Genomic DNA, 22771 nt, shown 5'->3' on the forward strand with positions numbered 1-22771 from the left:
TGGTGGTGGCACTGGACGCACAGAATGCATTTGATCATGTAGAGTGGGGTTATTTAAAATTACGGTCCTCCCGAGATTTCTGTTTGTTTTCCAATGCCTCCCTAATTTTATACCAAAGGCCTTTTTTAAGCGGGTGACTAGAGTGATCTTTGGTTTTGTGTGGGTGGGTAAAACCTTGTGAGTAAAGTTAGAGCGGAGCCGAGGGTGGGGGGGAGGCACTGGCACTGACAAACTTTAGTAACTACTACTGAGCGGCAAATATAGCCATGATTAGGAAGTGGGTAGTGGGGGAGGGGTCTGTGTGGGAGGTGGTAAAGATGACCTCATGTAAGGGCACAAGTTTGGGGGCATTGGTAAAGGCTCCTGTGCCGTTCTCACCGGCCCGGTACTCCACAAGCCCAGTGGTAGTGGCAGCTCTGAGAGTTTGGGGGCAGTTGCAGAAGCATATGGGAATGGAGGGAGTGTCGGTTTGGGTTCCAATTTGTGGCAACCACCGGTTTGTCCTGGGGAGGCTGGATGGGGGATTTCGGAGGTGGCAAAGAGCAGGGATTGAGAGGCTGGGGGATCTATTTATCAATGGGCGCTTTCCTTTCCATGTTTAGAGGGTTTGGGGGAGTAGTTTGAATTGCCAGGAGGGAATGGGTTTCGATATCTGCAGATAAGGGATTTTGCACGTAGGCTGGTTTCAACCTTTCCGCTTCTACTGCCACAGGGGATACAAGACAAGGTAGTGTCTAGAATGGGGGTGGAGGAGGGGAAGGTTTGGGAAATCTATAAAGAACTTATGGAGTGTGAGGAAACCCAGATGGGTGAGCTAAAGTGTAAATGGGAAGTTGAGCTGGGAGGGGAGATAGAGGCAGGTGTGTGGGAGGATGTTCTGAGTAGAGTCAACACATCCTCATCACGTGCCAGTCTCAGCCTGATACAATTCAAGGTGTTCACCGGGCACACATGACGGTGGCCCAAATGAGCAGGTTTTCTGGGGTGGAGGACAGGTGTGTGAGGTGCGTGGGAGGGCCCGCAAACCATGTCCACATGTTTTGGGCATGCCAAAGCTTAGAGGATACTGGCAGGGATTTACGGATGTCATGTCCACAGTGCTAAATACGAGGGTGGCGCCAAGTCCAGAGGTGGCGATTTTTGGAGTGTTGGAAGATCCGGGAGTCCAGGGTGTGAGAGAGGCTGACGTTTTGGCCTTTGCCTCCTTGGTAGCCCAGAGACAGGTATTGCTAATGAACGGAAGTGAGATGGGGAGATAGCCGAGGGGGGCTGCAGGGAGGGGGTTGGGTGGGGGAAGGGAGGGAGATGATACATGACAGGTTTGCAGAAGAAGCGTGGTCAGGGGCGGAGAAGGGGGTCATCTTGCATGGGCCCGTACAGGACGAAATTAGAGGGGCAGGGCCGAAAGGGAAGGTTGGCAGACGGTAGAGGGGAATGGAGGGTTTATGTGGAGGTTGCTGGCAGCAATACCGGACTTGGCCATGCAAAAGTTGATCATGAAAGGAGACTTTGATTGTGTTCTAGAGCCAAGGGTGGACCGGTTGAACCCCAGGTCAATGAAAGGATCCGGATGGCAAAGGAGCTGGGAGGGTTCATGGAAAAGTAGGCATGATGGACCCATGGCATTTGAAGAACCCAGGAATGGGAGTATTCCTTTTTCTCACATAATTCAGAATTTACTTTTTTGTGGTGAGCATGCGGCGATAGTAATTTCAGACTGTGCACACCCACCGCCTGAAGGTTCAGCTTTGATTAGGGCGGCAGCAGCAGCCGGGATGGAGGCTTGATTCGGGGTTGTTGGCAGACAGAGGGTTCTGTGATGAGATGCAGTCGATGATTAAAGATTATGTAGAGTTGAATCAGAACGGGGAGGTGTCGACGACCACATTTTGGGAGGCACTGAAGGCGGTGGTCCAAGGGGAGATTATCTTGTCTAAGAAACATAAGGATAGGAAAAGCAGGGAGGAGTACGTGGTTACTGAATGAGATAGTCGACGTAGACAGGGATTACTCAAGGAAACCCACCACAGATGGATTGGGGAGAAGAAAAAAGCTCCAGTGTCAATTCGATAGGTTGATGACAGGGAGGCGGTGGGCAGCTGCGTATGGCAAGGCAGATGCAGTATGTTCTGGTTTCCAGTCCAAATTTTATTTTTTTAAATTTAGAGTACCCAATTATTTTTTCCAATTAAGGGGCAATTTAGCATGGCCAAACCACCTACATCTTTGGGCTGTGGGGGCGAAACCCACGCAGACACACAGAGAATGTGCAAACTCCACACGGACAGTGATCCAGAGCCGGGATCAAACCTGGGACCTCGGCGCTGTGAGGCAGCAGGCCAACCCACTGGACTGACCTGAGTAACACTACACCCCTGTATGCTACACCCGATGCCGGTGTTTATGTAGTTACATTGTGTACCTTGTGTTGCCCTATTATGTATTTTCTTTTATTTCCTTTTCTTTTCATGTACTTAATGATTTGTTGAGCTGCTGGCTGAAAAATACTTTTCACTGTACCTCGGTACACATGACAATAAACAAAATCCAATCCAATCCACTGGATCTTACTCCTCCCGCTGCAAGTTCCTCTGAGCAGATGTCCGCACCCAGGCAGTGGCAGGCAACACATTCATTTGGACTCTAGCTCCTTGCTAAAAGGAAGTGTTAATCCCCCCTCACTATATTGCCCCCTACTACCACAACATTCTTATGCATTGGGCGGCACGTGACACAGTGGTTAGTACTGCTGCCACGTGGTGCCGAGGACCCAGGTTCGATCTTGATCCGGGTCACTGTCCGTGTGGCGTTTCCATATTCTCCCTATGCCTTGGTCTTGTCCCCACAACCCAAAGATGTGCAGGGTAGGTGGATTGGCCATGGTAAATTGCCCCTTCATTGGAAAAATTTAAAAAAACTTTCTTATGTATCGCCGTACACTGACTGTCTGAATTTATATGTTTGGAACAAGGGGGCTAGCTGAGCCCAGATAAAGGAAGGTGGGTGTTATAACCCCAATGGAGGTCCCGAATCAGGGCTATACGATTTCCCGTAACCTCTCCTGAATATGAACTTCCTCTTTAAGACAGGCAGGCCTTCCCCTTTAAGGGGGTGGGGTTTCCCCTTTACAAGGTCTAAAGGCTTACACCACAAAGATGCAGGAGCTTAGCTTGGAGAACGATATACCCCTGTGGGGGACTTGCGTAGTGGTCCCCGAACATGGTGCGGCCCACTCCTGATGGATCTCCACACTGGCCACCCTGGTGTATCCAAAATTAAAATGTTAGCTTGAAACTATGTTTGGTGGCCCAGCATCAATGCAGACATCGTGCGTCCAGTGCCAGGCATGCCAGAAGTTGCCCCGCTCCATCCGTGGGACTGACCAGGTTGTGCGTGATCTCGCCATCATTTAGACTTTGCAGGCTCCATTCAAAGGGCAATGTTCCTCATCGATGTCCACTCCAAGTGGATGGAGGTCCTCAAGATACAGGCGACGACGACCCGGATCACCATGGAGAAACTCCGGCCCATTTTCAGCTCACACGGCATACCCGAGGTGCTCGTATTGGATAATGTTACGCCGTATACGAGTGCGGAATTTGCGGCATTCATGTCTGGCAATGGGTCCCGTTGTTAAGTAATGGGTTAAGAGACATTCCAGTTAGTTGTCTCATTTATGTTAAGTATCCAATAATTGACACTGATTATGTAAAGGGACTTCAGGTGGCCTTTGTGTCAGATGATGTGATGTTAGAGTTTTGCGCAGAGTCTGTTGAAGTAAATTAAAGGTGTTTGTGGAAAAGGAGCAGAACCTTTGACTCTTTGCACAAGAGCAGCTAAACGTATAACACCCATCACATGAGGACCACCCCTTACCACCCAGCTTCGAATGTGTTGGCCAAGCAGGCAGTGCAAACTTTTAAGCTTGGTATGAAAAAAACAAATGTCGAGATCCTGGAGGACCCGCTTAGCAAGATTATTATTCTGCTACCGGACAACCCCACATACCATGACGGGCAACACGCCAGCTGAGATGTTGATGAGTCGCCACCTCCACACCTGATTAAATCTTGTTCTTCCAGATATTGGCGGTAGAGTCCACCGCACTACGGACCAAACCGAGGCAGACACAGGTTGTCACAGGCCACTTTGTGTTCACACCGGGAGACACAGTACATGTCTGTAACTTCGGCGGAGGAGCCGCTTGGCAAAAACAGGGCCGGTTCTTACCAAATACTGGCACAGGGCCATGATTCTAATCGCCATGTGACACATCTCCGAAGCTGCATGCCGGATACTCCCACCATACCATTTTCTCGTCTTCACCACTGCCCCGCCACCCCTGTTGGCACCAACACCCCCGGCTCTGTTGGTTGCCGAGGTTTCAGCAGTAATTTTTGAGGACATCGAGATGCTGAAGGAAAAATTTCCTAGTGCTAACTTGGAAACTGAGATAGACATTCTGCCACCGCTGGAACAGCCCATGCCAGCTCCCACAGTGACAACGGTATTGCCGCCGCTGCCCAGATGCTCGTCACATAAACGCCACACCCTGATCCGATTATAAGCCTCCTGACACCGTGAGGTCAGCTCCTACACACCATCGACAGGTGAAATGGTCAAACGTCCAGCGCACTTATCCATGGATGTGGACGTTCCTCCAGACTTCTATGGAGAGGAGCGTTATAACCCCAACAGAGGTCCAGGATCAAGACTATGCGATTTCCCATCACCTCCCTGGAATATGAACTTCCCCTTTCAGACAGGCAGGCCTTCTTTCCCCTTTAATGGAGCGGGGTATCCCCTGTACAAAGAGAGCCCCAGCCTAGCTGCAGGTTGGGCAAGGATACCCTTAGGGGAATGAAAGAGTATTGTAATTGTATCAAAATAAACCTTGTTCTGTCATTTCCACTTCCATTTATGTGTTCTGCCTACCATGGATTCAACAGTGAGGGAGCAATCACTCCAGAGAGCTAAACAATTCAATATTTTTACCTGGCTGCTGTACTGCCACTGTTTGCTTTTTTCCGGACAATGAAATGCACATACACAAGGATTTTCTAGAGACTGCAATTACTCACCATCCTCACAGTCTGAATACCCAGTTTTCTCAGATAAGGATTTTTTATGTTCCCTGTCAGGAGACTGTAAGACCATTTGTGACTCATGAGGTGGAGCTGGCAGGCTATCTGACTTTGTGGAACTTCACAGCCAGTTCCCGTTCAGCTTTAGTCCTTCAGTTAAAGCCCATAAAGCCATCAGAAGCTGTAACTCAGGCTTGACCATGGTCAATAATTAATTAAAAAAAAAAATTTAGAGTACCCAATTCATTTTTTCCAATTAAGGGGCAATTTAACATGGCCAATCCACCTGGCCTGCACATCTTTGTGTTGTGGGGGCGAAACCCACGCAAACACTGGGAAAATATGCAAACTCCACACGGACAGTGACCCAGAGCCGGGATCGAACCTGGGACCTCGGCGCCGTGAGGCAGCAATGCTAACCACTGCGCCACCATGCTGCCCTACCATGGTCAATCATAATAGAATCATAAAATTTACAGTGCAGAAGAAGGCCATTCAGCCCATTGAGTCTGCACCGGCCCTTGGAAAGAGCACCCCACTTAAGGCCACACCTCCACCCTACCCCTGTAACTCAGCAGCTCCACAGACACTAAGGGGCAATTTAGCAGGGCCAATCCACCTAACCTGCACATCTTTGGATTGTGGGAGGATACCGGAACACCCGGAGGAAACCCACGCAGACATGGGGAGGAAGTGCAAATCCACACAGTCACCTCAGGTCGGAATTGAACCTGAGCCCCTGGACCTGTTGCGGCAGCAGTGCTGACCACTGTGCCACCATTAACAGTCCTCCTACTGCCTCAAGGAGGAAACCAACCAACGCCACACAAGGATTGATCTTTTATTCCTTCTATGCTTTCTGATTTGTTGACCCGAGAACAACAATTCGATTTAACATGGAGACATTGCTGATCTGTGTAGATCAATGACTTTTATTCCAGGTAATTGGGCTTTGAGGGTGGGATGATGCATTCCTTGTACTTTATTATTTACTACCAGGCTTTTTGCACATCAATGCAATGCCTTTTTCGTTACTAATTTCATGCATGAGAAATATTTTGAAAAAGGTCACACCTCTCCCGGGGTCTCTGTGAACCTGGCAATTACTTCACAGAGCCCAGCTTCCTCCTCATTGGCTACTGGCCGTCCCGCCGTCAGGTAACATTGTTCACTCAATGGTTTGTATTAATTTGGCTGCTGGGCAGCAATTTTATTGTCGGGGCAAACCGCGAGTTTCTGTCGTTGTCAGACGGAGAACGTTTAAACCGTTAACCGGCTCCGAGTAACGACTGGGAGGAACAACACAACGAAACAACAGAGTAACATTTAGTGACATGAAGGTAGCCATACTGCTGCTGGCAGCTTTAGCCGCCCAGTCGCTGGCAGAGCCCCAGATCTACCTGAAGGAAGAGTTCGCGGATGGCGGTAAGCGGCAGAGTTTGGGCTTCAGCGAAGAGATGGGAGGCACAGGTTGGCGGGGCGGGGCAAACAGTTTGATAAACTGAAGGGCTGCAGATTTACTCAAAGATGTTGGGCTGAGGAATTAACTGTATCACTAAATTTTAAATCGCGTGTGAAGTATATCGTTTTTAAGAATGGGTTTGCCCAAAGGTGACGGAGCGTGGATCTGAATATTTTCCTGTGCACCACGATTCCTCCAATCATATTCTCGTTGACATTCTATTTATTGTAATATAGGAAATAGATATTTAGCTTCGAAGGTGAAATATCTAATCTTTAACTAATATCGGAATTTAAAATGAAATTTAAGAGTTACAACACTGGTCATTACAATCGGAAAGGATGGATATGGTCCAGTAGTCAATTAGTCTGCTGTTTGCGGCAGTAGTGCATTAGATTAGGCTGTGTGAACAACTATTTTTCGAACAGACTTCACCCTTGGGTCAGTCAGTTGAATTGGTCTTGCTTCCAGTCTAGTTTTCTCCAACAGCAGAGAAGGAAATGTGTTCTGATGCTTAGCTTTAACTTGTTGCAGCTATTATCCAGTTTCAGAGCTTTCTCAATCATGCAATGATATATGTACAGTTTTTACAGAAGCATTGTGATGCATTTCCATTTTTTTCTTTTAAGATGCTTGGGAAAGCAGATGGATAGAATCAAAACACAGGTCTGACTATGGTAAATTTAGACTCCATGCTGGAAGGTTTTATGGTGATTCTGAGAAGGACAAAGGTAATTATTGCAAATAAATGAAGCAACAATAACTATGCATTATTAACTCATCGTACTAATCTGTTCACTTCCATTCTCCTCCCTCCCCATGATGACAGTGTGTATAGAACAATCCTTTGGTTTCTACCTATATTGACTGTCTGGATCTTTCCTACCTGCGTTAATATTGCCTCTTTTTCTCCTTTCTTATATATTTACATTCCTAAAAATATTCGAAACAACTTTATATTTGTTCATATTTAATGCTGTTGTTTTTCCCATGATACTTTGATCAAGCTTCCTTCCCACATAACTGGTTGAATTAATTTTTCCTCTTGTGCTTTCTTTCTTTATTTATCCATTCTGCATATTATACATTTTTTGTTTTTATATTTGGGCCTCACGGTAGCATGGTGGTTAGCATCAATGCTTCACAGCTCCAGGGTCCCAGGTTCGATTCCCGGCTGGGTCACTGTCTGTGTGGAGTCTGCACGTCCTCCCCGTGTGTGCGTGGGTTTCCTCCGGGTGCTCCGGTTTCCTCCCACAGTCCAAAGATGTGCGGGTTAGGTGGATTGGCCATGCTAAATTGCCCGTAGTGTAAGGTTAATGGGGGGATTGTTGGGTTACGGGTATACGGGTTACGTGGGTTTAAGTAGGGTGATCATTGCTCGGCACAACATCGAGGGCCGAAGGGCCTGTTCTGTGCTGTACTGTTCTATGTTCTATGTTCTATATTAGTCTCATCTAATTCTAGTTTTTCCACGTGCTCTTCCTAATTGCTTTTATTTACCCTGCCCCCCCCCTTTCCTTCCTAGTTTGAATGACTCCTCACTCCCCTATTAATTATTTTTGCCAATTCATGAGCTGCCTTCCTATTAAAATGTAGTATATCCTTGCAGAATAGGTCAATCTTCCCCAGAATTGGTGTCAGTGTAACACAAAATGGAAACCTTTATCCTGGTATCACTCCTTTAACCGCGTGTTGAGTTGTTTAATCTTCTGTCCTTCCCTCTTCTAGCACATGGCAAGGAAAGTAATTCAGAGTATTCTGTTCCAAAACCCACTTCCTAGGTCTATGTTGCAAAATGTCATGCCTCTCCTGTATCCTTGGGTCCACATGGACCACATTGGCTGTTCCCCTGCTCCTTCCGTAATCTTTTCCAGTTCTTCTGAAATATTCCTTGCCCTAATACTGGGGAGGCAACAAGATCTGAAATATGCAATTTTCAATGGTAACACCCATCATTAACATTGCTACACAAAACAAAATTACAGGCAATAACAAATGCCCTACGTTCTGTGCCTCCAGCCTTCATTTCAAAGTTGTGAACAGTTACATGGTCTGTTTTCTTTTGACCTTCTCCCCACATCACCTGCCACCCCGTCCCCCAACAACTTTTCATGTGCTACCACAGACAGTCAAGGTTATGCAACAAAATTCACCCTACTGTGGTAGCTGTCTTGGAATAGCTATTTTAGTTAGAAGTCCTCACAATAAATTTTCAGTCTGCTTGCCAAAGGATACAAAAATATGAACTTTATTTCTCCTCCCAGGAATCCAGACAAGTCAGGATGCCAAGTTCTATGCTAGATCAATTAAATTTGAACAATTCAACAATGAAGGACAAACATTAGTCATACAATTCACTGTAAAACATGAGCAAAATATCGACTGCGGTGGTGGATACATTAAGCTCTTTCCTTCTAATCTGGACCAAGAAGATATGTCTGGAAATTCTCCTTATTATATCATGTTTGGTAAGTAGCAACTATAAATCAACTCATTCCGAGTCTTCAAAACAGTTCAAATTAATATGTCACGGGATCAACCTTAAGCACCTCCAACACAAGTGCAACTATGAAAATAAATTAGGCACCCATCAGCAGAACATTCCCTTTTAAGGAAGGTGAATGAGAAGGAAGAAGTATAAAGGGTCCTTTTTAAGAGCAGGTTGGGGAAAATATAGGGAGATTTTTTTTCATTAACTTAGAACAAAATAAACTAATCTATGTCTGAGCTAATTGGGTTTACAATGAGTTTGGTGGTAATTATTTATGGTTATTTTTATAGCACTGGGGTTTATAATAAGCTTCTCCATGACTTGGGACCGTGGCAGCATAATCAGAAATGTCTGTTTGCATCCATGCAAAATTCACTCCCAATTTCCCAACTGAATTGTTGCTGACATTTTCTTCCAATCACTAGTCTATGCCAGAATGTGAAATCAATGTTTCTCTCAAAGATTATAATTCACTTAAGAACTTAATCTCATTCCATTCCTCAGGTCCCGATATTTGCGGAACAGAAACTAAAAAGGTTCATGTGATCTTCAGCTACAAAGGAAAAAATCATTTGATTAAAAAAGATATTAGATGCAAGGTAATTATTTTTTTTAACAAAGTTGAGTTTAAGTCTTACTAACAGGTAGGCATGGAAAATAAACAAGAAATAGAAGTAGAGTAAAACATATGGCTTATTGTGCCTACTCCGCCATCTAATATGATGATTACTGATCTTGTGCTTCCACTCTACTTTCCTGCCTGCTCCCCATATCCTTGATCCCCTGGGAGACCAAAAATCTGCCTATCTCAGTCTTATGGGAATGAGCCCCTTCAATTCTCTGGGGAAGGTGTTGCCAGTCACCACCCACCAATAATGTTGCTCTTTTAATAATTATGCTCTTTAGAGTCGCCAGGTATCAAATCATAACACCACAAGGTTTTACCGGATATCAATCAAAGGAGCACACAACCAGTTAGTCAGTTCAAGTTCAAAGATGGTTTATTTACAAACAAGTATTACTTCGACATGCAACACAAAACACTACAAGTTAACCTACACCTAACAACTACAATAACCTATACTTAACTTCAGGGCAACCGGCTCTATGCAGATAGACAAGGCCTTTGTCCGGATCTTGGGTGGCTGGGTGGAGGAAGTGGCTCTTCCTGCTGGGCACATCCGTCTGGTAGTGATCGTTGGTATTGAACTTGTCTGTCTGGTCGTTATGCTGCACTTGTGTTGGCATAGGCCAGGTCCAAGAGAGAGCAAGCACATGGCTGTGTCTCTTCTCATCCCTCTGGGACTTTGCGCTCTTTGGGGCGGTCCTTAACTTGGACCCAATAATTCGACAGGCTCCGATCGCTGCCTTCGATTTTGGCCAATAAAGGAGCGGGTGCCTTGATGGCTGGGTGTGTCCTTAGCGGTCATTGGCCTTGGTTGTTTGGTCTCCCTGAGTAAAGGGAGTGGTGCCAATTAGTCTGTACCTGGATCGGTTTCTTGAGTGCAGTCCTATTGTTCTGGGGAAATGGGCCATTAGAATGCAAACGAGCGGTGGTTTCGATCACGTCTAGCTATCTGGGTTGCAATTACGCACACAAGCTCTGAGTATGTCTGAGTCCTGGGCTGGCCATAATTCCCATGGTCCTTTGCAGCTGGCCACCTGAGATGGCTACATTGGGAATTCGTAAACTTGAAACCTTTCGAGTGAAGTAATTTCTCCTCATCTCAGTCCTAAATAGTAAGCCCCTTATCCTGTGATCGTGCCCCATGTTTTAGATTCTCTGACCAGTATTTAACCTCCCAAGTCCCTTTGGTATTTTGCATATTTCAATGAGATGGCCTCTCATTCTTCGAAACTCCAGAGAATTTGGACCCAATTTACTCAACTGTCAACATAAGACAAGATCCCCATCCCAGGAACCAATTTAGTGAACCTTTACTGTTCCACCTCCATGCAAATATATCCTTCCTTAAATACAAAGACAAAGACTGGACATACTATTCCCATGTGATCTCACCAAAGTCCTGTACGTTTGTAGCAAGACTTCTTTATTCCTGTGCTCCAATCCCCATGCCATAAAGACCAACATGTCCTTTGCTTTTCTAAATGCTTTCTGCAGCTGCATGTTGACTTTCTGCACTCCTTGCACGAGCATACCCAGTGAGGAAAAGTGGTGGCATAGTGATAATATCACTGGACTAGTAACCCATAGGCCCAGGCCAATGTTCTGGGGGTGTGGGTTCAAATCCCACCGTGGCAGCTGGTGGAATTTACATTCAATTGATGAATCTGCTTAGCAAGCCACTTAGTTGTATCAAATTACCACAAAGTAACTCCCATCCTAATAACTTTGTGGCTGTCTCTACATACATGGATTGAAGCAGTCCACCACCTTCTCAAAGGCAATTAGGGATGGATGATAAATTTTGGCCTAGCAAGTGACTTCCCACATCTTATAAAATCTCTCTGAACATCAACAAGCTTCTCAGTTTTTTAAAAATAAACATTTTATCACAAGCTTTTCACTTTAAAAAAACATCTGCTTTTCTATTCTTATAATCAAAGTGAATAATTTCACACTTCAGCACATTTGCCGTCTTGTTGCCCATTCACTTAGTCTGTGAATATCTCTTTTGCGGCCTGTCCTCCCCACACCAATCCACCTAGCTTTGTATTGTCAGCAAACTTCAATGAAGAGACAGAGTAATGCATTTAAGTTATTAATATAGCTTGTAAATATCTGAGGCCCCAGAGCTGATTCTTCTGACACTCCACTAGTCACAGCCTAACAACTTATAAATGTCCCATTTTTGCGCTCTCTTTGCCTCCTATTCATTAAACAATTATCTATTTAGACTAATTTTTACCCCTAACTCCATGAGCCCTTATCTTACCTATTTACCTTTTGTGTGGCACCTTATTGAATGCCTTTTGGAAATCCAGGTATACTACATCCACTGGTTCCCCTTTATCCCCTTTTTACTAGTTAAATCCTCAAACGTTAATCATGCATTGGGGGTGAAATCCACCTTTCAAGGTAATGTAAGGAAAATGATAGTGAATTGTTGGCTAGTTTTACACATGTCCTATTTGTGTTTTGCATTGAATTTCAATGAGAAAGTAAATTGAGTGGAGGGTAACTGGAAGATTGATTCACTGCTACCATGGCAAATTTTACTACCAGTATTTCTTGCACAATTAAGCCTTACGTTAGTGTGCTATTAATCAATTTAGGGTGTTTTGTTGAGCTGTTGACTTGAAATTATACACTGCGATTGTTTCACATTGTAGGATTAAAGTATGCCAAGTTTAAGATTAATTTATAAATGGCGGTTTTAAACAGCACTCCTCAAAATTGAGGTTTAAAGTCAGAATATTTCTTTGTGGACTCAATTCTTTGTTCACTGCCACAATTATTTGTTGATGGAAGTAAAGTACTTTGGCACTGTAATATCTTGAATGATAAAGTGTCATGGAATATATCCACAAGAATAATTTGTCCAGGCTGTTGGAGGATGGTTACTTGTCTCTAGATACAAAATAATTACATTCCTGATCTTTCATTTTGAGCATAAGTCAATAAAGGAACACAATTGATGTGTCCAGAAAAGTTTAACTTGCCTTTTTAAAGACATCCCAGATACCCGTGTACATTGCAATGGTTATGTTTGTATCTTCACACTATTGTAGGGAAGCATGGTGGCATAGTGGTTAGCACTGCCGACACGTGCACCGAGGACCCGGGTTCGATCCCAGTCCCGGCGCACTGTCCATGTGGAGTTTGCACATTCTCCCCTGTGTCTGCATGGGTCTCACCCCCACGACCCAAAAAAGTTCTGCAAGATAGGTGAATCGGCCACGGTAAATTGACCCTTAATTGGAAAAAATAATTGGGTATTCCAAAGTTTAAAAAAAATCTTTGCACAATTGCTTTCGAGAATAACATGAAGCAGTGGAAGGTTTTGCAGGCGGATTGACAGTCTGTGACATATGAATTATTTTCATGGCCAAAACCATCTTTATACTAGTCAATGAAGTGGTGAGTCCTATACAGTAAGGGAGGGTGTTATGGGGCTTCTATGACCTAGACAATGAGCAGGACCATCCACATCCACCAGATGCAAGTATACAGCTGGATGTCAGCACCAAATTCAGAGCTGAAGTTCTAGTTTCCACTCACCAGGATTGTCCTGTTGGTGTTCAAACCCCCTCCCTTTTGACCAGGAGACAGGAAATTCTACCACAAAGCCAAAGGAGTTTGCTTTGCTAAACATGGTAATATTAGTAAATGAAAGGAAACTATCTCCAATTACTTAGCAATTGAGGGGTTAAATTTGATAATTGAAGAAGTAACTTCTCTTTATGAATTGAAATAATATTTTGCTCATAGGACGATGAGTACACACATCTCTACACCCTAATAGTTCATTCTGACAACAAGTATGAAGTGAAGATTGATAACAAAAAAGTTGAATCTGGGACTCTGGAGGATGACTGGGACCTACTGCCTCCTAAAACAATTAAGGACCCAAATGCTAAGAAACCTGAAGACTGGGATGATTGGGAGAAAATTAATGAACCTAATCATGCAAAGCCAGAAGTAAGTGAGCATCACAGTCTGAAGAATTTAAATAATATAAAACATATATTACAGCATTTTTAATAAAAATGCATACATTTAATAGGATTCTAGTGAGTAAACTAAGTTTGAATGGTATAACTGATAATTGTGTTAAAGTTTCTCTAAGCACAGAGCTTAGAAATTCTGAATGGTTATGAATGGGCTTTGTGAACAAGATTGCGACATGACACACCACTCAAGGCTCCTGCGCTTCCTGTTATCACTGAAGTAATATGATTCTTTGGTCCTTTCAAAGGACCTCTTGATAACTTCTCAGCCTTACAGGCAGTCTTAGATGATACATTTGACAATGCCTTGATTTTAAAACTCTCGTTTTTGCTTTAAAACCTCTCCAAGTTCCATCCACATCTTTGTAACCCCTCCAACTCTACAGATTTTACAAGCCCCCTGGGCTTGTAGGCAATGGGCAGGAGGTGCAAAATTAGGAGGCTTGGTACCTGTTGCCTACTTGCCGCCACTGATACTTTAACAGCAAAAGGCATCGGGTGGTGCACCTACCCTTGGGCCAATTGAGATCTTTAAGTGACCATTTATGGCAACTTTAGGGTTTCCCCTTGTCATATTTTCCAGTGCTTGGGGGGGGGGGGGGGGGGGGGGGGGGGGGGGGGGGGGGTGCCTGCACATCATGACGAGAACTTTTATTGCAGCTCCTGGTAAGGTGCCATGTGACCAACAGAGGTTTCCCCCTATAGTAGTACCCACCCCCCCAACTTGCTTAGTTGCGACCTGTCAGACGTGCCATGGCAGAACACCCCACTTGCCTTCTAATATGACATTAGTGTTGATTATTGTTGGAGACTGTTTGTTGTCCAGCATTGCTGAGACAATAGAGCTAATCTGGGAGCCAGGTTTATTTTTGAGCAAATCAAATAACTGTTGCTTCACGGCGTCAAGGGACCTGGGTTCGATTCCCGGCTTGGGTCACTCTGTTTGGAGTCTGGACGTTATCCCCGTGTCTGCATGGGCTTCCTCCGGGTGCTCCGGTTTCCTCCCACAAGTCCCACCGTGCTGTTAGGTGAATTGGACATTCTGAATTCTCCCTCTGTGTACCCGAACAGGCGCCGGAATGTGGCGACTAGGGGATTTTCACAGTAACTCCATTGCAGTGTTAATGTAAGCCTACTCGTGACATTAATAAAGATTATTATTATTAATTAAAATATATCAAATAACCTGAAGGACAAATTAAAGAAGCAGCCCCTTAAAGGGATACTGCCTAAACCACAATGGAAATCACAAATGAAACTTATAACATTAAACCAAAACATGATTAAAAGGGTCAATAAGACACCCCAGTCCCCACTGTGCCCCACCGGGCACGGAAGGCCTCGACCGCACTGGTGGATTCCGAATGCTCCCTCTCTTGGGGATAACCAGCCACTAATGTAGCCATGGTAGAGGGGCAGACAGTCTGGTCAGAAGACCCCCTCGGATGCAAGTTTGGCCAGGCCCAGGAGCAGGTTCATGAGGAGGTCTACCTATTGGCTCCGGGTGCCCCTAAATCGGTAACATGGGGCTGAAGTGCAAACAAAACTGTCATAAAATGTTCTGTCAAAAAATGAAAAGGAGGTGTAGTCTGAAGTGACCTATGGAAGCATAGTCCATGGACACCACAATAGTCTGTGAGGCAGGACTTCTATGGAAGTCTCACTTAAGCTAATTAATGGCCCGACAACCGTAAAACCAGCTCAGGGCTTCTCAGCCACACTGAGGTGGGCTCACCCCAAGTCTGAAGTCAGGGGATGGAGCCTCTGCCTGTATAAAGTGGTTTTTAATCAGACTGTGGACATCTGGAGAATTTATTTTCCATCTAAAAACCTTGGACTCTGGAGGCACTTTCAGACAGTAAAGTTACATTTTCTTCCTTCTTTCCAATTTTCATCTTTGCTGCCCCAAAACACAAAATGAGGACTGGGACAAGCCAAATACCATTCCAGATCCTAATGCCAAGAAACCAGATGACTGGGATGATGCGATTGATGGTGAATGGAGGCCTCCTATGATTCAAAATCCAGAATACAAGGTGAAAATTGAAGATGTTATGATTTTGTTTTTCATAGAATACATTTATTTCATGTTAGTTAAGTTCTCCTTGAGCCAGCTTTCATGGCGAGAGGCGAAATAACAATACTTTTCCTTGAGCCAAAGCTAGGTGAATCTTACAGCTTAGTTTAAACCCCCACAAACCTGATATCATCAATCTCTCTCTTACGCTCTGTATCTCTCTCCTGGGTGTTCTCTCTCACTCTTGGATTCTTGCAGACTGACCCTGTGAGATTCAGGGGTTTTTTTTGAAAAACTTGCAGTGACTTACTACAAACTCTCTTCCTCTCTCGAAGCCCATCTCCAAGACAACAGGAAACACTTGGGCCTTGCATCCAGGCAGAAATGCAAATTGCTGATCTTGTGGACCCCAACTTCATTCTATATTCAAATTAAATAGACAGTTTAAGGCATCACCACTTACAAAACCAGCCAACCCTAACACTTCAATGTGACAGATACTTGCCATCAGCACAGTTGATCTGTTAATTGTTTGCAGGTGTGAATATCGTGCCCCTTCTTCCTGGTAAACCACTTGCAACCCCCCGGGAATCAACCTGGTGGTAAACCTTTGCTGCACTCTCTCCATAGCAAGAACATCCTTCCTCAGATAAGGACACTAAATCTGCACATAATACTCTACGCGTGGCTTTACCAATGCCCCATACAATTGCAGTAAAACATATACTTAAATCCCTATACTTAAATTCCCTTACTATGAAGGCCAACATGCCATTTGCCTGCTGTGCCTGCACACTCACTTATAGCGACTTGCACAAGGACACCAAGGTCTCGCTGATTATCCACCTCTCTCAATTTATACCCATGCAAATAATCATAGAATTTACAGTGCCCATCGAGTCTGCACCGGCCCTCTGAAAGAGCACCCCACTTAAGCCCACATCTCCAACCTATCCCGGTAACCCCACCTAACGTTTTTGGACGTTAAGGGCAATTTAGCATGGCCAATCCACCTAACCTGCACATATTTGGACTGTGGGAGGAAACCGGAGCACCTGGAGGAAACCCACGCAGACACGGGGAGAATGTGCAAACTCCACACAGGCAGTGACCCGGGACACGATCCTCAGCACTATAGGCAGCAGTGCCAACCACTGTGCCACCATGCCACTCCTCCCTTTCTACTCTTGTGCCAAAGAGGAATAAACAACTTTTGGAGTTCATCTGTTTGCTCCTTGAATGCCTGCCATTGCCTATCTGCTGTCCTTCCTTTCTGTAATGTTTCCCAGTCCGTCACAGCCAACTTATGCCTTCTACCATCACAGTTATCTTTACTGAGGTTCAGGACTCTGGTCTCAGAATCAAGTACCTCACTATTCACTTTTATAAAGAATTATACCATATTATGGCCCCTGATCCCCAAGGGTCCTCTCACAACTAGATTGCAAACTAATACTTTTTTATTGCACAACACCTAGTCCAAGATGGCCTGTTCCCTTGCCGGTTCCTCAACATACTGGTCCAGAAAACCATCCTGTATACACTTCAGAAATTCCTCCCCAATGTACTGTGACTAATTTGAGCCACCCAATCTGTATGCAGAATAAAGTTACCCATAATCACAGATGTTCCTTTATCACATGCATCTCTGATTTCCAGTCTAATACTATTCCCAACATTACCACTGCAGTTTAGTGGTCTGTATACCCCCCTACGAATGTGTTTGCCCCTTGGATGTTTCTTAACTCGACCCGGACAGATTCCACATTGTCTGTGCTAATATCTTTCCCCAATATAGTATCAATATCTTCATTATTCAACAATGCAACAACTCCACCTTTTCCTTACTGTCCTTCCTAAAAACTGAATAGCCCTCAATGTTTAGTTTCCATCCTTGGTCACCTTGGATCCATGTGTCCGTAGTCCCAACTATATGATATCCCTTTACATCTATCTGTGCAAATAATTCATCCATTTTATTTTGAATGCTCTGTGCATACATTTAAAGTACCCAATTTTTTTTTTTTACCAATTAAGGGGCATATTGGTGTGACCAAACCACCTAATTTTCACAACTTTGGGTTTGTGGGGGTGGGACCCATGCAGACATGGAGAGGGTGCAAACTCCACACAGACAGGTGACCCAGGGCTGGAATCGAACCCAATCCTTGGCGCCGTGAGGCAGCAGTGCTAACCACTGCACCGCCATCTCATCCCAGATACAAAACCTTAAGGCTAGTCCTTTTAAAGTTCCTTGTCCCGTCCCTACTATTGTTTTTACAGTGTCATCTTCTATCTGATATAGGCCCTTGACCTCTCTGCCTATCTCTTTATTCTCCTTTCTATCTTTTTCTCTTGTTCTTGATTCCCCCTGCTCTGAATCGTTACATAGGGTCCCATCCCCTTGTCATATTAGTTTAAACCCTTCCCAATCGCTCTAGCAAGTAAACCCCCCCCCCCCCCCCCCCCCCCCCCCAAAAGATATCAATCCCGGTCCTGCCCAGGTGAAACCGGTCCCAATACCCCAAGAATCTGAAACCCTCCCCTAACACCATCTCTTCAGCCACGTATTCATCCGATACATCCTACTATTTCTACTCTGACTAGTATGTGTCTGATATTCTGGCCTTGCATTGGTGGGATTACTTGATAATTGTTAATCAGTTGAATTAATAGATTTTAAACAATATATTGCCCAGTATAACATTTTTCCTTCTCAAGGGCTCTGTAAAGGTTGTGCTACTTGGTTTTTCTTTCTCGTTTTCCCTTTTGGATAAATATTCAGTTTATCTGTAAACAGTAGAATTTGTTTAATTTTTAACTGTGCCTGTTTCAATTGTCTTAATGATAAAATGAACTTCAAATTAATTTTAAAAAGATCTTGTGCTCAGGATGAATGGCAATCTCATCAGATTAACAACCCTAGCTTCAAAGGAAATTGGGTCCATCCAGAAATTGATAATCCCGAATATACACCAGAGACCAACATGTATCGATATGATAACATTGGTGTTCTTGGCCTTGATCTGTGGCAGGTATGTCTGTTAAGAACCAATGCAGTGATATTTTACTGAAGTGAGTCAAACAGATTAGACATTGTAAATTTTCAAACTTTTTGTCTGTCCTAGGTGAAATCTGGGACAATCTTTGACAATTTCCTTATTACAAACGATGTAAAATATGCTGAGGAATATGGAAATCAAACTTGGGGAATGACTGAGGTAGCTGTTTTACTTATTTCTCAAACTCTTTTGCCAGTGCCTGAAAGCCTTTTAAAAACACCAGCAACTTGCATTTATGCTGCCTTTAATGTTGTGAAACATCCCAAGGTGCCTCTCAGAAATGTAGTTGGAGATGTGCAAAGGTCAGAATTGGAGGAGCACAGAATCCTGTATAGAAGATTGTGTGGTTGAAGGAAGTTTTCTTTTTAAATTCTTTTATCAGAGTTACAAAGCCAGAGCTCAGAGTGTGGACAGGGGCAAATGCCTAATCCAGCTCCTTGCCTGCTCCAAAAACCAAATTGAATCTAATTCATGGTCCTCACAAGAGAGACATGCCAGATCCAGGCATTACACCTGACCCCACGCTCATCATAGCCAAAAGACCAAGAAGCAATGGGGTTGAAGGAAGTTGTGTAATTATATCCCAGTATTATATGGGGGATTAAGTGTTCGGTTAGAGAAGGGTTTCGGGGCCCCCTTTTAAAAAAAGACATAAAAATTACTCACTGATCTAAAGTTGCTGCAGCCCACTAGTGTTACGTCGTGGGACCTGCCCTTAAACTTTTTCAACTATTTCCTAAACAGTACAGCAGAGAAAGCCGTCATTGGGGTTAGTGGCATTAACTGTCTTCTCACCCAATGCACCGCTCTGCCAAAAAATGGAAAAATTCCTCCCCATGGCTCTGACTCCATGCCATATTACTTCAATAAAACAATCTACACTGATTGAGCCTTGAAAATTGCTTATTGTGACAAGTAGGCTTCACTGGAAGTTACTGTGAAAAGCCCCTAGTCACCACATTCCGGCACCGGTTCGGGGAGGCTGGTACGGGAATTGAACCGTGCTGCTGGCCTGCCTTGGTCTGCTTTCAAAGCCAGCGATTTAGCCCTGTGCTGAAAATATATTAACACCTCTTGAGTTAAAACCTTTGATTCAATTAGTTTAGATGATAAACTGATTAACTTTTCAGTTGAACAGTAATTTAGCTGCAACATCTTCTGTTGCAAAAAGCCTTGACTGCATTGTTTTAGCTATTGTTTTTAAATATAAGACCCTAAGAACAAGGCAACACAGTAGCATTGTGGATAGCACAACTGCTTCACAGCTCCAGGGTCCCAGGTTCAATTCAGGCTTGGGTCACTGTCTATGTGGAGTCTGCACATCCTCCCCGTGTGTGGGTGGGTTTCCTCCGGGTGCTCCGGTTTCCCCCCACAGTCCAAAGATGTGCAGGTTAGGTGGATTGGCCCTGATAAATTTGCCCTTAGTGTCCAAAATTGCCCTTAGTGTTGTGTGGGGTTACTGGGTTATGGGGATAGGGTGGCGGTGTTGACCTTGGGTAGAGTGCTCTTTCCAAGAGCCGGTGCAGACTCGATGGGCCGAATGGCCTCCTTCTGCAATGTAAATTCGATGAAAAAGGCGTAGGTTGTTCGGCCCCTTGAGCCTGCTCTGCCATTCCTTATATTGGGATGTAATATGTTGCCAACAAGATAAATTTTAATTTATTGTACATTGCCCATATACAAAAAGAATGTTTTCAAAGCAAATTTGTATTCCTCGGAAAGCTATTTTTGCATAACAGGCCAATCAGGCCCAATCACCTTAAACTCCAATTGACCATTACTCTTTGGCTGGGCAGACTCGTGCATTTAAGGCCCAGGACCCAACCTCCCTGTTTATATTCCCATTAATCAAGCAGAAGCAGAGGTTATAAATGACAGATTGTAAGGCACACAGTGTCCCTTCATTGACACCAGTCAGTTGGCAATTTATATTTCTAATTGATTGACAGTAGGTAAATTGATGTTTGTGAGTGCCATGCTGAAACATTAGAGCATCTTTATAAGAAGCACATAGGGTGACTCCACAGTCTGATTTATATAGCCTTCAAACACACAACTCTTGCCCTTGATTCATAAGATTTATAAACAACTGATGCGTATGTGCTGGCAAAACATAAATCTGGGACAGTGAAGCTCCATTATGATTGTATCTAACATTTTTTTTCAAACTACGTAGTGCACATGGTTTCACAAAGTAACACATTTAGCTGTTTCATAATAGGCTGGTGAGAGGAAAATGAAAGAAAAACAGGATAAAGAAAAGGAGCAAAAGGAGGAAAGAACTGAAAAGGAAGAGGAAGTAGAAAAAGTGGAAAAACATGAAGACGGGGGAATGGATACACATAAATATGAATTGTAAACCTCTCAAAAATGTTGAATGTTCACCTAGACAGTTTGTCTGCATTTAGAATGTCCATCCGACATCCTATTCCAAAAGGATATCTCTAACAATTGCACTGTTGTACCTTCATAAACAAATGTGTCTTAAAGGTGGCAGGGTAGTATTATGTTTTCTATATATATTGTGCTATAATATTGATGGGAATGGTAGAATTTGCAGCAAATGCAAGACTATAAAGTTCAACTTCATTAATTTTTTTACCTTTTTTTAAAATTTAGAGTACCCAATTAATTTTTTCCAATTAAGGGACAATTTAGTGTGGCCAGTCCATCTATCCTGCACATCTTTTTGGGTTGTGGGGGTGAAACCCACGCAAACACGGGGAGAATGCGCAAACTCCACACGGCAGTGAGTGACCCAGAGCCGGGATCGAATCTGGGACCTCGGCTCAGTGAGGCAGCAAGTGCTCGGCACTGCGCCACCGTGCTGCCCCTTTGTTGTTCGATATTAAGTATCACAATTTTGATTTCAGATGTAATTTAGTATTAACTTGTGGTTATTGGACAGATAGTCAGAAGCTCATTGGTAGTTTCATTGTGGTCAGTCTGTCTGTTCAAAGTGCCAAATTTCCTATTGCATTCATTGCTGGCTCAATTGACACATTTGTTGCACAATATGAAACTGACCCTAATGGTCCATAGACTTCTAGATTTGTCTGGACAAAGTTTGTACTCCGTAAATGTGCTGAAATTGGTCTAGGTGAAATAGAAAAATCAGCGAGGGCTACAGGGGCTCTTTAACACTATCAAACTCCTACTAGAAAGGGTATGTTTTTAGGTGAGACCTAATTGGGTTTTGCTGTCGAGGATTATAAATATAAGATACATGCTCTAAAAAATGTCTCAAAAAAAGTCCTCAAAATGGAGTCAGTGGTTAGACTTTATATGATGAAAGGAAAGGCCTAATGCTAATTAAATCACACTGACTCAGACAAATAAAACCTCTAAGGCAAGCCGCCAAACCCACAGACCTGGAGAAGTCTCGATAAGATAGCCTGCTCTATGATACTTGTGTGTCACCCCTTATTAATGGGTACCTGAAGAGCTCAGAAATAATTAAGCAACCTGGCATATCTTGGAGCAAGAGGAACCAGTGCTGACCTTGGAGAAAGCTGTGCTGAGAGATCTTTTTTTTTCTTAAATTTAGAGTACCCAATTATTTTTTCCAATTAAGGGGCAATTTAGCGTGGCCAATCTACCTACCCTGCACATCTTTTGGGTTGTGGGGGTGAAATCCACGCAAACACGGGGAGAATGTGCAAACTCTACATGGACAGTGACCCAGGATTCAAACCCAGGTCCTCAGCGTCGTAGGCAGCAATGCTAACCACTGTGCCACCGTGCTGCCCTGTGCTGAGAGATCTAGCAATCTCAGTGGCAAGAACTTTACAGCTGCAATGATGTCAAGTTGTCAAAGCAGCGAATGACATTAAGCAATTTCCATGATCAGAATACCAAGAAATTAAAAGCACAACTTTAAAAATGTTGAGAGAGCAAAATAAAAGACTCTTAAAGTTGAAAAGTCTAGTTTGAAAAAATCCAGAAATTATTCATAATGGAGAAATGTTATATCATTCCATTAATTTCCAGGGTCAGATTGGTTGTTCAACATCAGTTATTACT

The 22771-nt window shown here is 43.9% G+C and overlaps 1 protein-coding gene across 1 annotated transcript; it reads left to right on the forward strand.

Annotated features, from left to right (window-relative positions):
* The first annotated feature begins 6287 nt into the window (after window positions 1-6287).
* calr (calreticulin) lies at window positions 6288-21241 on the forward strand. The gene is made up of 9 exons (XM_038794266.1): window positions 6288-6509; window positions 7176-7277; window positions 8811-9014; window positions 9542-9636; window positions 13431-13640; window positions 15592-15705; window positions 18578-18721; window positions 18815-18907; window positions 20970-21241. Exons 1-9 carry the CDS (start codon window positions 6419-6421, stop codon window positions 21105-21107), a joined length of 1191 nt encoding a protein of 396 aa, XP_038650194.1. The 5' UTR covers window positions 6288-6418; the 3' UTR covers window positions 21108-21241.
* The last annotated feature ends 1530 nt before the right edge of the window (window positions 21242-22771 follow it).

Source organism: Scyliorhinus canicula, chromosome 4 (genome assembly GCF_902713615.1).
Source record: "Scyliorhinus canicula chromosome 4, sScyCan1.1, whole genome shotgun sequence".
In the NCBI taxonomy this organism is placed as follows: domain Eukaryota; kingdom Metazoa; phylum Chordata; class Chondrichthyes; order Carcharhiniformes; family Scyliorhinidae; genus Scyliorhinus; species Scyliorhinus canicula.

Coding starts and splice junctions, on each gene's coding strand:
- calr (XM_038794266.1), top strand. CDS start 6,419: ATGAAGGTAGCCATACTGCTGCTGGCAGCTTTAGCCGCCCAGTCGCTG. Junction 7,278..8,810: donor TGATTCTGAGAAGGACAAAG/GTAATTATTGCA, acceptor TTCTCCTCCCAG/GAATCCAGACAAGTCAGGAT. Junction 15,706..18,577: donor TTCAAAATCCAGAATACAAG/GTGAAAATTGAA, acceptor TCTTGTGCTCAG/GATGAATGGCAATCTCATCA.